The sequence below is a fragment of the Nannospalax galili genome, unplaced genomic scaffold (assembly GCF_000622305.1).
Source record: "Nannospalax galili isolate Female #2095 unplaced genomic scaffold, S.galili_v1.0 scaffold1856, whole genome shotgun sequence".
NCBI classification, from domain to species: Eukaryota; Metazoa; Chordata; class Mammalia; order Rodentia; family Spalacidae; genus Nannospalax; species Nannospalax galili.
Window position 1 is genome coordinate 12,125 of NW_008337031.1, and position 15,040 is coordinate 27,164.

General features: G+C 44.3%; 1 protein-coding gene across 1 annotated transcript in view; it reads right to left on the minus strand.

Annotated features, from left to right (window-relative positions):
* Positions 1 to 733: 733 nt before the first annotated feature.
* Positions 734 to 15,040, minus strand: part of Acoxl (acyl-CoA oxidase like) — a gene marked incomplete at both ends in the record, with an annotated part of 196,958 nt that continues 182,651 nt past the window's right edge. The window contains one exon of the mRNA XM_029562937.1: positions 734 to 823. Within this exon, the coding sequence (XP_029418797.1) occupies positions 734 to 823 (90 nt within the window). The remainder of the gene's footprint in view (positions 824 to 15,040) is intronic.

The following is a 15,040-nucleotide window of genomic DNA, read 5'->3' on the forward strand; positions in this document are numbered from 1 at the left end:
TTTTTACTTACCATAAGTTTTAAATTTCTGTTCTAAGCAGAACTGTTTGCAAGTACAATTCTAAAAGCAATACGTAATTCCCCACTGAGTGGTCAGAATATGATTTACATAATCATTTTGCTATTGTGAAAATTGAAACTTCTGGAAGGATTGCTCTAATAAATCAGGTAGTGGTGAGAATGCATGTGCTTCAGTGTTTTATTTTCTTCTGTAGTTATGATTATTAGAGTCCTGGGGTAGAATCACACACAGTCCCACAGCAACATGCAAACCTTCTTGTACCTTCACCAGCAATGGGACTTCATGAAATAAGCCAACTTGATAGAGAAGAGGGAACAATGTTCCGGCCGTCCCAATATGCATTTCCATGATCAGTAGTGAGGCTGACCAGCCACACTCCTGTTAATTAGCATTCTCTGTCATTTTCCTGTTCCTCTTTGGGGACTTGCACACTCATTTGGAATTGTCTTCCTAGTAAAAGAATCTGACTTATATGTACAAGGAGATTTCTGAAGCTAAAAAGACATAATTCAACATCAAAAATTACCTAAAAGACAAATACGCTGATCCTCTGTTCAGCTGCCTAACAGGAAAACACCCGCCAATTAAAGATATCAGATAAAGATAAAAACATATGAAGCACTTCAGATTTTTGGTAACTTCAGAGTTTTGGATAACTCTTGATCTCGAAAACCATGTCATTTAACGTGAATAATCATTTCCTGAATCTTACCTGAAGCATAACAACATTGTTATCCTCAAAAGTTACCAACACGTCAGTGTCACACTTCAGGCCTGCGATTCGGTTTTCCATCATGTAACCCTGTTACAGAAGAAGAAAAGAATATAATTATGATTTGCAATCCTATCATTATATAGGAAGAGCATTTTCTTTGAAATTAAAAAAGTACAGAACAAGCCATGCCTGGTGGCACACGCCTTTAATCCCAGCAGAGGCAGGTGGATCTCTGTGAGTTCAAGGCCAGCCTGGTCTACATAGTGAGTTCCAGGACAGCTGGAGCTACAGGGAAACCCTGTCTCAAAAAACCCAAAAAAAAAAAAAAAAAAAAGTATAGAACATTGAAAAGAATAAAATAACCATCTAGCTCCTCAGAATAATTTTTATCTGTCACATTAGCTTTGAGACCACAAATACTATTGTGGGTGTTGCTTTTATTAGTAATAAAACATTCACAAATGGTCATTTCATACTTTAGCAAAAGATTTCAATTAATTATACTGATGTTTTTCTCCCCATGTGCCACCAGGTCTCACTTCCCTTCTCTGTTTCCCCATATTGGTTTACTTCAGAGTTGTCTCTATCTGACTTCCCAGGTCTCAATTCCCTTCTCTGTTTCCCCATTTTGGTTTACTTCAGAGTTGTCTCTATCTGACTTCTGCTTTCTCATTAATTTCACTTCCGCTTTCCCAGGTCCTGCACCTGGGTTCTTTACCCCATGTGCCCCCAGGTCTCAATTCCCTTCTCTGTTTCCCCATTTTGGTTTACTTCAGAGTTGTCTCTATCTGACTTCTGCTTTCTCATTAATTTCACTTCCGCTTTCCCAGGTCCTGCACCTGGGTTCTTTACCCCATGTGCCCTCAGGTCTCACTTCCCTTCTGTTTCCCCATATTGGTTTACTTCAGAGTTGTCATTAGTTGTCACTATCTGACTTCTGCTTTCTCATTAATTTCACTTCCGCTTTCCCAGGTCCTGCACTTGGGTTCTTTACCCCATGTGCCCCCAGGTCTCACTTCCCTTCTGTTTCCCCATTTTGGTTTACTTCAGAGTTGTCTCTATCTGACACGCTTTCTCATTAATTTCACTTCCACTTTCCCAGGTCCTGCACCTGTGTTCTTTACCCCATGTGCCCCCAGGTCTCACTTCCCTTCTCTGTTTCCTCATTTTGGTTTACTTCAAAGCTCTCAGGAATCTTAATTTCCCCATTTGTTTCATGAGCTGCCACTTCTCCCCTTTCCCACTTCCCTTGTCTGGGCTCCTCTTCTCTGTTTATCTTAAGTGTCTCACTCTTTTCTCACTCTTTTCTCATTTCCCTTTCTAGTTTCCTCCTGTCTGTTTCTCACGTCTCTTTTTCCTCGTGTTTTGTATTTCTTTTTTTTAGGAAAAGTTCTTAAAAATGCTGGTGAATTTTATAAAATGATTTTTAAATATTTTATTTGTAGTTTTTGTGCGTGTATTGCCTGTGTGTAGGTAAGTGCACCCATGCCGTGCAATGCAAGTGGAAAACAGAAGAGACTGTCAGATCCCCTGGAACTGGAGTTACAGACAGTTGTGAGCTGCCATGTGGGTGCTGGGATTCGAACCCAAGTCCTCTGCAAGAGCAGTCAGTGCTCTTAACCACTGATCTGTCTCTCCAGCCCCTTTTAAGAAACTTTTTTACCTATTATTTTTATTTTATGTGCATGAATGTATTGCCTGTATATATGTGAGTGTACCTGTATCCTGCAATGCATCAGAGGTCAGAAGAGGGCATCAGATCCACTGGATTTGGAGTTAAGTATGGTTCGTAGCTACCATGTGGGTGCTGGGACTCAAACCTGGGTCCTCTGCAAGAGCAGTCAGTGCTCTTAATTGCTGAGCCATCTCTCAAGCCCCAAGAACATTTTTAACTTACAGATTGTGAGAGACAGGCTTGAGCCTAGGGTGATATTGCAACTGTCAGGGCCACGTGGTTTCCAGGAATCCAGGCTCTGTAATCTGAAACCCAGTATGCTAATGAGGCATCCTACCCACTATTCTGTGATAGGACGTTAAATCTGTTATGCTAATAGTATGCTAAGTTTGTTATGCTAATAAGGTATCCTACTTGCTGTACTGTGATAGGACACTAAACCTGTTATGCTATTAAGGTATCTTACTTGCTGTGCTGTGATTGGACCACTAACCCTATATAAGCTTGTGCCTTCCTGCAACAAACCAGACCTGTGTTACTGAACCAGGTCTCCTGTGTCTGAATGTGGCTCCGCTGACACAGTCTCCTGATCAGCCATGATGTCCGGGAGCAGGCAGAAGCAGCAAAACAGGGGGCAGCACAGGGCAAGCAGAAGAGCTGCCTCAGCACCAGGTGAGCAGAAGAGTGGCCTCAGCCCAGGGTGAGTGGAGGAGCAGCCTTGACACCCGTGAGAACAAAGGAGCGGCACCCACGAGAATGGAGGAGCGGCTGCCACTGGCAGTGACCACAGCTGGCACCCAACATGGGGCATGAAGCCTCCTGCCCCATGGAGCTGTAACACTCGGGGATCCCGATGCCCCCTTTGCCAGTGATTCTTCCATGGGTGCTTGCCAGTTTTGTTCTCCTGTGCTGCTGCTTCTGGCTCGCAGTCTTCAGTTTGGCATGTTGTTCCTGTCTCTACTGATTGTCTTCCTGAACAGCTCCTAGTCCTTCTAGGTACGTCTTACAGGGTGAGTGACCTCCAGTATGGGGAATAGTCATCCAGCTGCTGCCAGCCCCATGCTGCTGCACTGGTTTCTCTCCTCAGGAAGGAGTAGGCAAATTAGAGTAATAGAGAAGGAAGTAACTAAGGTATTAGATGAAGTGCTAGCACTTGATCCTTGGCTTATGGATTCCTGCTGTTGGGATCTGGAGCAATGGGCTTCTGTGCTATTCATGGCCAGAAAGAGAGAAGTCAGGGAGGGGTGTCCATTATCTGGGCTGTTCTACCCCATTGTGACTGCCATTCTGGCCTCGCTTTGGGGAGTTCCCCCTGATGCCCCTGAGCAGAATAATCTCATACTAAGAAACATAGATAAACAAATAAAGCAACAGGATAGTGGGGACAGCCTGTCCCAGGCATTTCCAGTCAAAACTAAACTGATTTCTCTTCTGATGCAGAAACGATGACTGCTGATACTGAGGCAAAAAAATGATGAACTAGGGTCCGAGGTCCCCCTGATGAAAAACAGGAAGACAAGATCGCCCCTGACCTGCCATTATGGGGCAGTGGCTACCCTCCACCACCTTGTATTGGCTTTGATGAAAAACAGGAAGTTAAGGCAATCTCCACTCTGCCATTATGGGGTGATGGCTACTTTCTGCCATCTTGCACTAGCTCTAAGGAAGTTTCCCCCCAGTCCATCTACCCCTCCCTTCCAGAGGAGGACTGGAAGCCCCTCCCGCCTAGGCCCCTCTCCTATGATACAATGGGTGATTTTCCACAGTTTTTCCCAGTTACCGTCAATCAGGGACTATAGAACCCTAATGTCTGGAATCCATATTCTCATGATACTTTTAAAAAGCTGCATAAGGCAGCCATTGAGGATGGCATTCATTCCCCTTGGTTTGGTCACCTATTAGATACCTCCTATGATTGGCAGAATATTGGCCATGCTTGTCTACAGGGAGGTGATTTTCTCTTATGGAAGGCTGCTTATCAGGACAAATGAAAACAACAGACAGAGAGCAATAGAAATGCCAATGTTCAAAACATTGGGTTTGACACCTTGGTAGGGAGTGACACTTTTAAAACCCCACAAGCCCAGGCACAGGGACCTCCTTGCTACTTTGAACAAGTGCGGCTTTGCACGCTCCATGCTTTCCAAAGTATGCCAACTTGTGAGGATACCAAATTGACCAAGTTGATACAAAAAACAGGTGAGCCTTCCTCTGACTTTGTTAAAAGGTGCCAGCAAAGCATTAATCAGAAAATCAGCCATCGGGTGGGGGGGGCGCAGATTCTTTGCTTCAGGATCTTGTATATGAAGGCTGCTCTACCGAGCGTTGCCTTACCATAGGACGTGTTAGACACAAGGATGTCTCTGAATGGATTCTGGCCTGTCAGGATGTGGGGACCACTCGAGCTCATGACATGGCTCTCGCTGAGGCACTGGCTGCTCACCAGCCACGGGCTGAGATGGACAAAGGCAAATGTTGGGCTTGTGGAGGACAGGGTCATTGGTCTTGAAGATCTGGCAGATAGACATTCTCAAATATATCCATCATATTATTGACACCTGTTGTTAACGCAAGGGTGAGCCTAAGCTTGTGTCTTTCCAGATAGTGTTCCAGCCCCCATTTGGATTCCAGCCCAGAACATCAGAATTGAGATGGAAGGACCCTCTCACAAGTGAATGGAAAGGTCCACACCTATTATTAACACAAGGGTGAGGCTATGCTTGTGTCTTTCCAGATAATCTTCCAGCCCCCATCTGGATCCTAGCCCAGAACATCAGAATTGCCTGCAATGGAAAATCTCCCTCCACAATGACTGACCCACAAAAGCCACCAACCTGGGGAGACCTTGAACATCTCTCTCTGCAAACAGAGACGTGAGCTAAGTCCTCAATCTAGAGGAAAACCTTTGTCTATGTTCCCTATTATTTGTGTTATCAGTATTGTTAACTCCCAAATGTTAGCAACTCTCCTTAACCCCCACTAACTCATCAACCTTACTTGATGGATTATTAATGTAGCCAATGAAAAGGAGGTAAATTCTACATAAAAATCTACACCCCCTGGCTACATGTAGTTCCCTGAACTACAGATGTACCATGCTTCTGTCTGCCTTAGCTATTCCCCTTATTATACTAACTCTTCTCCTGATTTTTGGACCCTGCATGGTTAATTTTGTTAAGGGTCGTTCAATTAGCTGTTGCCCCACCTCCAGATCTTGCCAGGCATGTCTTGGAAAGCAAGGACCCACTGTTCCTTGCCCTTACCAACCTATAATTGGCCTCCAATGGGTTTCAACAAATTCTTGACCCCTGAGGAGGCCTTTAAACAAGCCAATACTGGATGTACTGCCTCTCCCTCTGCCAAACCACACAAGGGACCCACCCTTCGAGGGTTGGTAGTCAATGATGGGTAAGATCCCGAGAGATGGGACAACCTAAGACAGGCACAGTCCATTATGCTGGGTGACCCTTGAGGTGGGGACAACAATGCCGAGGCAAAGAATCTCTATTCCCACTGGTTGGCATGGAATTGGCACAACCTGCTCTTAAGGAAGCTTGCCATCTTGAGGGAGGGGGCTCTTGATACAATGACCCCCTGAGCCATTGTACTTTGCCTTGATGTATCTGGACTGATATCAATATGCTATGTATTCTAAACTATACCTTGAACTCCTTGTGACATTTGCTCCCATTGACAGATCATGAGACTGATGCCTAGAGCTTGCCACTCCCTAGTCACCACCCTTGGAATTCCAAATTGCAACACTTAGGTATTGCAACAGTCAGGGTCATGTGGTTTCCAGGAATCCAGGCTCTGTAATCTGAAACCATTATGCTAATGAAGCATCCTACCCACTATTCTGTGATAGGATGCTAAACCTGTTATGCTAATGAGGTATCTTACTTGCTGTGCTGTGATTGAACTTCTACTCCTATATAAGCTTGTGCCTTCCTGCAATAAACCAAACCTGTGTCACTGAACCTGGTCTTCTGTGTCTGAATACAGCTCCGCTGACACAGTCTCCTCACCAGCCCTGGGGTCCAGGACTGGGCAGAAGCAGCGACCACAGGAAGCAGCACAGGGCAAGCAAAAGAGCTGCCTCAGCACCAGGTGAGCAGAAGAGTGGCCTCAGCCCAGGGCAGGTAGAAGAGTGGCCTCAGCCCAGGGTGAGCAGAGGAGCAGCCTCAACGCCTATGAGAACAAAAGAGCGGCACCTACGAGAATAGAGGAGTGGCAGCCGCTGGCAGTGACCACAACAGATGACAAATGTTTTTTATCATGGGAAGCATGTTCTTAAGTATATACATGCTAAGAAATGGTGATGCTGACTAATTAACAAATGCATAACTTCACACAGTCATTATTTTTCTTTTGGTGAAACCATAACATCCACCATCTTTACATTTTTGAACAATGCGATATATCAACCTCAGTCTCTTAAAAGTGCATTCCCCTTCTCCAGCTGCAATTCTGTATCCTTTGGCCAATGTAGTGCCTCTCACCTTCTAACTAACCAGCCTGAGCTCCAGTGAACACACTGTATTCTCCATTTTATAAGATCTACTTTCAAACATTCTACATGAGTCAGATTATGCAGTATTTCCTTCTGTGCCAGTGTTTCTTTCTGTGAATTTTGGTGGGAACATTCAAACTCTACCAAGCATTCTTATTTTCCTAGAGGAGGCCAGGATAGGCCAATCTCAGGATCAGGTGTCCATCTATACCAAGTTCATTCTTGCTTATTAGCCCCTAGGGTAGATCAGGGACAACTTTGCAGTGGAGTCAGGGTAATGCCAAATTGGCATATTTTCTCTTTTCACGTATGTCCTTCTGAGAGCCACTTGTCTTTGGTAAGAATCTGCCTTTGCCCAGTGGGAAGAGAATCCCCCAAAGGGCTCCAAGAGACCAAAGGACACATTCATTTCCAAAACAGCCTGAAGTGTTCTAGGGAAAAACTGTAGCTATATTTTGGGTTCTCCACTCCTATGGTAATGGGCATTTTCCCTTCCTCTGTGAATCTCAGGCTCCCTCATTCCCAGAGGGAATTCTGTTTCACTTTTCTAACCCTCATCCTTACCTCAGCCACATCTGATCAGCAGAGGAACTACCACATCACAATCAATTCTTGAGCTTCTGAATCCTATTGAAGCTGTTCACCCAGAAAAAGTCAAAGGGTTCAGTTCTCCCAATGAACATCCCTGTCCTCAGCTGAGTCCTGGCTGATGAGAGCTGTAAAGGATCAGTCCTCTCACTGACAGGCTCATGTACCAGGCTAGCCAGTTCTCTCAGGACCAATACATGGGCTAAAAGTGGGTTGGGCCTCCATCTGTTGGGAATCTTTACTATGCAGATCCTGGTAATTTGGTTCTCAGTTAAAAGTAAAAATAAACATTTTGGAGACTGTTATGGCTTGAATATGAAATGTCCCCCAAGGGGTCATTTGTTAAATGCTTGATCCCCAGCTGGTAGCACTGTTTTAGGAAACTTCAGGAGGTGGTGCTGAGTTGGAGGAAGTAGGTGAGGTAGGGTGTGCCTCTGAAGATGCAGCATGGAGTCCTTCCTTGCTGTTTCTTGCCTGCCACCAGGTAGACAGTCTCTTCTTCCAGATGTTCTTCCTGATGTGGTTATGCCTCTTCACAGGCCCAGAATCAACAGAACAAAAGACTCTAGATTGAAATCGCTGAACCCATGAGCTAAAATAAATCTTTCCTCCTTTAAGTTCACATTAGGTACTGTATCACAGATATTCAAAAGCAACGAGTGAAGGGCCTGTAAAACAAAGAGAAGGTGTGTGCATGATTGTGTGTGTACATGTTATAAAAGGCTGTTATGATTTGAATCACATTGCCACCAAAATTCTATGTGAAAGGCTTAATCCCCAATATCTCAGAAAGTAACTGAAATTGTAGATGTCTAAAGAAGTAAGTTAAGGGGCTGGAGAGATGGCTCAGTGGTTAAACGCACTGATTGCTCTTGCAGAGGACCCAGGTTTGATTCCCAGCACCCACATGGTGGCTATGAATTGTCCTTAACTCTAGTTCCAGGGGAATCTGAAGCCTTCTTCTGACCTCTGTGGCATTGCACGGCACAGGTAAACCGTCCTTAACTCCAGTTCCAGGAGAATCCGAAGCCCTCTTCTGACTTCCATGGCATTGCACAACATGGATGCACTCACATACATGTAGGGAATACACTCATACACATAAAATAAAAATAATAAATAAAATATAAAAATATTTAAAAATGAAGTTAGTTAAAATGAGGTCACTAGCATGCCCCTAACCAAAGATGATTAGTGTCCTCACAAGAAGAGGTCATTTGAACACAGGCACATACACAGAGGGAATATAACATACAGATACCAGGGGAAGGCAGCCATCTCCCTGCAAGCCATGCAGAGGGGCCTCAGAAGAAACTAACCCTAGTGTCTTGATCTCAGACTTCTGGCTTCTAGAGCTGAGTTGTGTGAGAATATATTTCTGTTAGTTAGTCTATGGTCTTGCTTTTTTATATTTTTATTTTATTATATCTTATATTTATTATTTTTATTTTATTTTATGTGTATGAGTATAATGCCTACAGAGGTCAGAAGAGGGCATCGGATTCCCTGGAACTGGAGTTACAGGTGGTTGTTAGCCACCATGTGGGTACTGGGAGCCAAACCTGGGTCCTCTGCAAGAGCAGCCAGTGCTCTTAATTGCTGAGCCATCTCTGTAGCCCCTGGTCTATGGTCTTTCATAGATCTATGGTCTTCATTTCTTACAGCAATTCTAATCTACCAAACTCCCACAAGAATGGCCCGTTAATCTCTGTTTACAGTGTTCTACAGATTTTCTAGCCAAAGATCCAAGCTCTTCCACAAACCAATCCCAAAGGCCCATGAACCACATGGTTAGGTTTATCACAGACATGGTCCTACTTCTTAGTACCAATTTTTTATATTAGTTACTTTATGTGTTGCTGGGACAAATACCCAACAGAAGCAACTTAAGAAAGGAAGGGTTTCTTTGAGTCTGAGAAAATCCTCTGAGTCACTCAATAGCACCTTAGGGCTTCATTAGAAAATGAAAATTTTCTTCCTCTACTTGGGCCTCCTAAGTGGAGCATTTGTTAATATATTCTTGGTGAGGGTGGTAAGGGGGCATGGGAACAAAGAGAGGACTAGGGGGAGAAAAAGTCTTCATCTTCCAATAGTGAGTAATATTTTCCATTGGTTTACTTCACTCTTAATAAAACAACAGAGGAAAAAAGAAAGAAATGTGGGATAGACAGAGGGAACTCTAAACCCATGTTCCGAAAGCCAACAGAATCCTCGGGGGTAATGCAGCCCAGAATCTCATCTCTGAGAAGAAAGAACATCTTGGGTGGACGCGCTGCCCTGCTCTCTGCCTTCTGGGTTACATCGAGCCGCTTAGCAGCTAATTGTGGATGTCACTGAGGTTGTGTCCCATTTCAGGGAGAGCCCCACAAAACCTGTTTTATGATTCAAGCTCTATACTCTGAAAGTTTAATATTTTCCTGCTGTTTTCAACATCTCTGAATTTTTTTTTACTGAATGATTACATTTAATAAATGTATCAGAACAAATTAGAACCAGGCTTTCTTCTCTCTTTTTAAATAAACAGGGCAAATTTTGTTAAAGAAGAAGAAACAGATGCAATCAATCTTGTCTTATTTTTTAGGGGAGGGTCAATGAAAAATACATAGAAACGGACCCTGCTGGCCAGGGGACTGTGTAAGAGCTGTATTAATACGGTACCTGCACACCTCCACCATTCACTCCTACAGACAAGAGAAAAGAGGTGTGTGGGGATCACTCGTAGCCTTTCTGGAGACAGACAACCCAGGCCTTGGCTGAGCCTTCTGAATTCAGAGCTCAGGGACCAGCAGAGCGCTGACCAATTGACCCACCCTGCCCTCCTCTCTTTGAAGTGACCCTTTTGTTTCTGTCCTGCATTCTCAGGACTTAGGAATTGAAAAGAATGAATGAGAGGATATTCCTGTATGAATCCTATTGCCAGATGAGTACCACAGCTCCCTGTGTTGCAGACATGGTGCATCTGACATGTGCTTGCCCTCAGGTCTACCTTAGTCAGGTAGACCAGTGAAATAGGAATGACAACTAAAATATGTGGCAATGAGTTTGGGGGATACCTCCATCAGTAAAATTGTTGCTTTTATAAGCATGAGGACCAGGATTCAATCCCCCAAACGCCCGGGAAACAACGACCCATATGATATGCTTCTAATCCCAGCCCTGGAGAGGTGGAGACTTACTGGCCATTTAACCTAGCCTAGGCTACTTGGCAAAGTTCAGGCAAGTGAACAGCCCTGTCTCAAAACAAAAAACAAAAAACAAAAACAAAAAAAAATAAGGTGGACAGCAGCTGAAGAATGAGAGCTGAGGCTGTTCTCTGGCCTCCACACTCACACACCCTGTGACAAGCTCCAGAAAGGGAAAAATGGAAGGTCTATGAGAAAGGAAAATAGCAAGACCAAGTCAAGCAAAATGGCATGTCCCTATAGTCCCCACTACTCAGGAGACTGAGTCAGGAGGAAAGCTTGAGTCCTGGAATTCAAGACAAAGCTAAGCAACATGGCAAGATTTAGTCTTTTAAAAAAGGATGAGGGCATGTTTAGCTTGGAACTTTACAGGCGTGAAGTCAGTCAAGCTGAGAGTGGGGGACACTTACACAGGCTGAGAAGGAGGAACGTGCAAACACCCTGAGGGAGGCTGTGAAGGAACCAGGGCAGCCAGGGCATGGCTTACAGAAAACTGGGGAGGAAGAGCAGGGTCAATATAAAGTAAAAAAAAAATTCAAAGCTTTGGAGCAAGATCACTTGATTTTATTGTATTATAAGAGATGATTCAGCTATTGAGTGGGGCACAGACCACAGGAAGCAAGAGGAAGGGAGATACTTAGACTAGCTGATAGCGGAGAGAGAGGAGGTTCAGGAGGAACAGAGAGGGATGATGGACAGCTTGGGTGGGACCGATTGGGCAGATGACAAAGAGGGAGGCTGCCTCTTTGCAAGTGGACAATGTGCTTTCCTGGAAGGGGAAGGTGTTTGTGGAGAAAGAGTAAATATTCATCTTTGTGTTAAATGTGAGAATTAGTGCTTCATCCCAGTGGAATGTCTCACTGACCACTAGACACAGGACTCTAGTGATGTGAGAGGTATGGGATGGAAACAGTTGTGAACAGAAGTTCCCAGAAAAAGCGCTCCATCTTAAAATTGAACTCTCTGCAAAAGCTGATCAACTGATTAGAACTTCAGTGATTGTAGAGGGATTGGAATATTGCAAGTCTAGCACCTAATTACCATTTATACATCTTTAACTCCCTAAATAGCCACTCCTTGCTCACCTTTGTTTCTGACTTAATATCCTGTGACTAACAGATTAGTACCTTTTGGAATATATTTAATAGCAGACTACCAGCTTCCACCAACCAAAGGCCTGATTGCCATCAGACAGCATCTGAGGCCTGTAACTGAGATTTCTCTTTTGCTGTATTTGCCTACTTAATGTTTCCACCAATGTACTTTTTTAAAAGTGTCTTGATTGAGCCGGGCGTGGTGGCACATGCTTGTAGTACTAGCACTTGGGAGGCAGAGGCAGGATGATCTCTGTGAGTTCAAGGCCAGCCTGGTCTATATAGTGAGTTCCAGGACAGCTGGGGCTACAGGGAGACTCTGTCTCAAAAAGACGTCGCTACCAGTGTATTTGAAAAGTATCTTAATTTATGGCTTTTTTTGTTCTGTTACTATAAAAACTTCCACTCTGGATCATAGAACTTGGAGTAATCTGAATCTGTGTTTCCTGGGCCATGGCCACTCATATTTGGCTCCAGAATAAACTATCTCTTATCTCCTTTGAGGTAAGAATTGTACACCGACATAGCTTCGTTATATAGGGAGTATTTAAAACCCTAGGAAGAGATGGGATTAGAGGAGAGAGCACACAGAGGACAACAACTTCAGGAGGTACTTGAAGGAAACCTGCAAAGACCAGCAGGAAGAAGGCTGCGCAGTGCGGAGTCCCGAACGCCGAGGGAGAGGCGCCAGGAGGAGGTCTGCCACAGTGAATTCTACCAGAGCTCAAGTAGGTGAGGGCCTAGAAGGGCCCTGTGGCCTGAGTCGCTGGTCGTCCCTGATGACCTGACAGAAACAGGGCAGCTAGCCACAGGAGAAAAAGCCAGATTTGCTTGGGATATCCTGGCAGTCTGGCAGCTCAGATACTGTTTTTAAGACCTTTCTAGTAGATATCCTCAAAAATGTGCTTGCTAAATAAAGTCTTTAGAAAAGAATTGTTAGGCTGTTAGAAATATTCAGAGAGTAAACACAATGACAGACATGGCTTCAAAGAGGGCAGCAGGTGCTGCGGCCAAGGTGGCAGGTGACATAAAGACAACTACATAAAGCTAGTCTTCTGAAAAGTGGTGCCTACCATGGACGAAGTAACAAGACCACTCACTGCCCATCCCAAAACACAGAGGAAGTTTTTTAGTGCAGCTCTAGCAGTGAGTGTAGAAGCAAGAGGAATAGCTCTCTCTAGAATGCCCAGCCACAGCCTGCCATCATAGATCTCGAAGCCCTGAGCCACACTTCCTACACAGGCACTCAATGTCAGAAGCAGAGGACCCAGCTTTGTGGTCCCCGGGTTGTGGTCATCAGGTATGTGGCAGACGCACATGCAGAATAAAGTTCTGAAGATGATGAGCTCAAATCATGTAAGATGGGGACATAAAGGCCAATCAGAGGAAGTAATGATTAACAGGATCAAAGCCACAGAGGCACAGATATCACTATTAGACTGATACACCCAGAAAGAGAAAATGGGAAGAAACCAGGGGAAGAAATATTCAAAATGGCAACGACTTAAAAACTACCACAAGTGGGCCAGGCGTAGTGGTGCACACCTTTAATCCCAGCACTCAGGAGGCAAAGGCAGGCAGATCTCCGTGAGATCAAGACCAGCCTGTTCTACATAGTGAGTTCCAGGTCAGCTGGGATTAAAGGGAGACTCTACCTCTAAAAAAAAAGAAAAGTTACCACAAGTGTGGAGTAACACAAATCTAGTGCCACATATTTGGCAAGCTCAGAAATCCAAACAGAAAGAAAAAAAATTCATACTTAGACACACTGTAATAAAGAAAAGAAACCAGAAAATTCTTAATCATGATATAGCTCCTGCTAGGTAAATAGTAAAGATGTATGTAAACGCTTCATAGAAACCCACTAGTTATTAAGCTAAATTCAAAATACTTCCCTATTTATTTTTATTTTTTTTATATGAGTGTTTTGATTGAATCACCTATGTCAAGATCATCTATGTCATGCAATGCTTGTGAAGGCCAGAAGAGGGCATTGGAGCCTCTGGACCTGGAGTTACTGTTAGTTTTTAGTCATCATGTGGGTGCTGGGAACCCAACCCAGGTTGTCTACAAGAGCAGCCAGGACTCTTAACCACTGAGCCATCTCCCCAGCCCCTCAAAATACTTCTTAACAAGAACAAAAGCACTCTGCATAGGTGGACAATGTCACTCCCAGAATACATAGGTTATTAAATGGAAACCACAGTACAAAGCATGGGATACTTCTCTATGAGTTATTGATCAGAGAGGCCCCAGAGGTTTTCCCAAACACAAGCTATTGCCATTTTTGCCCTTGGTTACCTGCCACACCTGTATGGTAAGACCCTACTGCCAAAGAGAACACACACTTTGGATGAAGAAAAAAGAGAACTCAATCTCAGACTAGGAAACTTCCTCCCTGCTGGATAGCTTTCATAGTACCAGAAGCTGCTATGCACACTTCCGGAGAGAAAAGCCATCAACGGTCTTACCCAGCACTGGACACTGCATGCTATAATACCAATCTGCCAGTCAAGATGAGCTTACTGGAGCAATAATGGCATGACTGTTATGGGATAATTAGCCACTTTCTGGTTGGATTTGAGACCTGCTCCACAGGAAGGAATTCCATGCCTGTTACCATAATCCTGCTCAAAACCCCACAGCTAGGGAGGTGGGTGGTCCTAGGGTAGAACCTGTTATTACTATTTTGCTAAATTGTCATGCTGTCAGATTGCTGTCAAAATAGTTGTTTCTACCCATAGACCTGAGATGTTCTGCTTGGCCAGAGAAACTTCTTTTTGTAGTGTGTGGAAGTGAATGGGAAGATGCATAGCTGGTCAAAGTGTTGAGAATAAGAGACCAAGTGCTCAGCCCTAAATAGGACACCTCTATCAACTCCTCCACCACTGACCCAGGTTTGGGGAACATCACAGAGAGCAGAAGGAATGTGAGAGCTGGTGGATGGAGAGGAGTGCTGTGAAATGCTGTCTCTTGGACATGATATGACCATCACACTCATCAACTCCCAGCTGTGGTTACCTGCACAAGACCCACACAAGATCAAGTCAGCCAACATTCTGGCATACGTGGGGTAGATAATCTCCAGGCTCCAACCCTTACTAAGGAGCTATATGCAGAAGATAGTTACTAGGGGAGAGATAATCATTCTATTTTGAGGATGTGACTACTGATAGGATTCCCACGCTCCCGTGGATGGCTCCACATCCATCCACACATGGGCAGCATAACTGAATGTAATGGGTTAAAAAA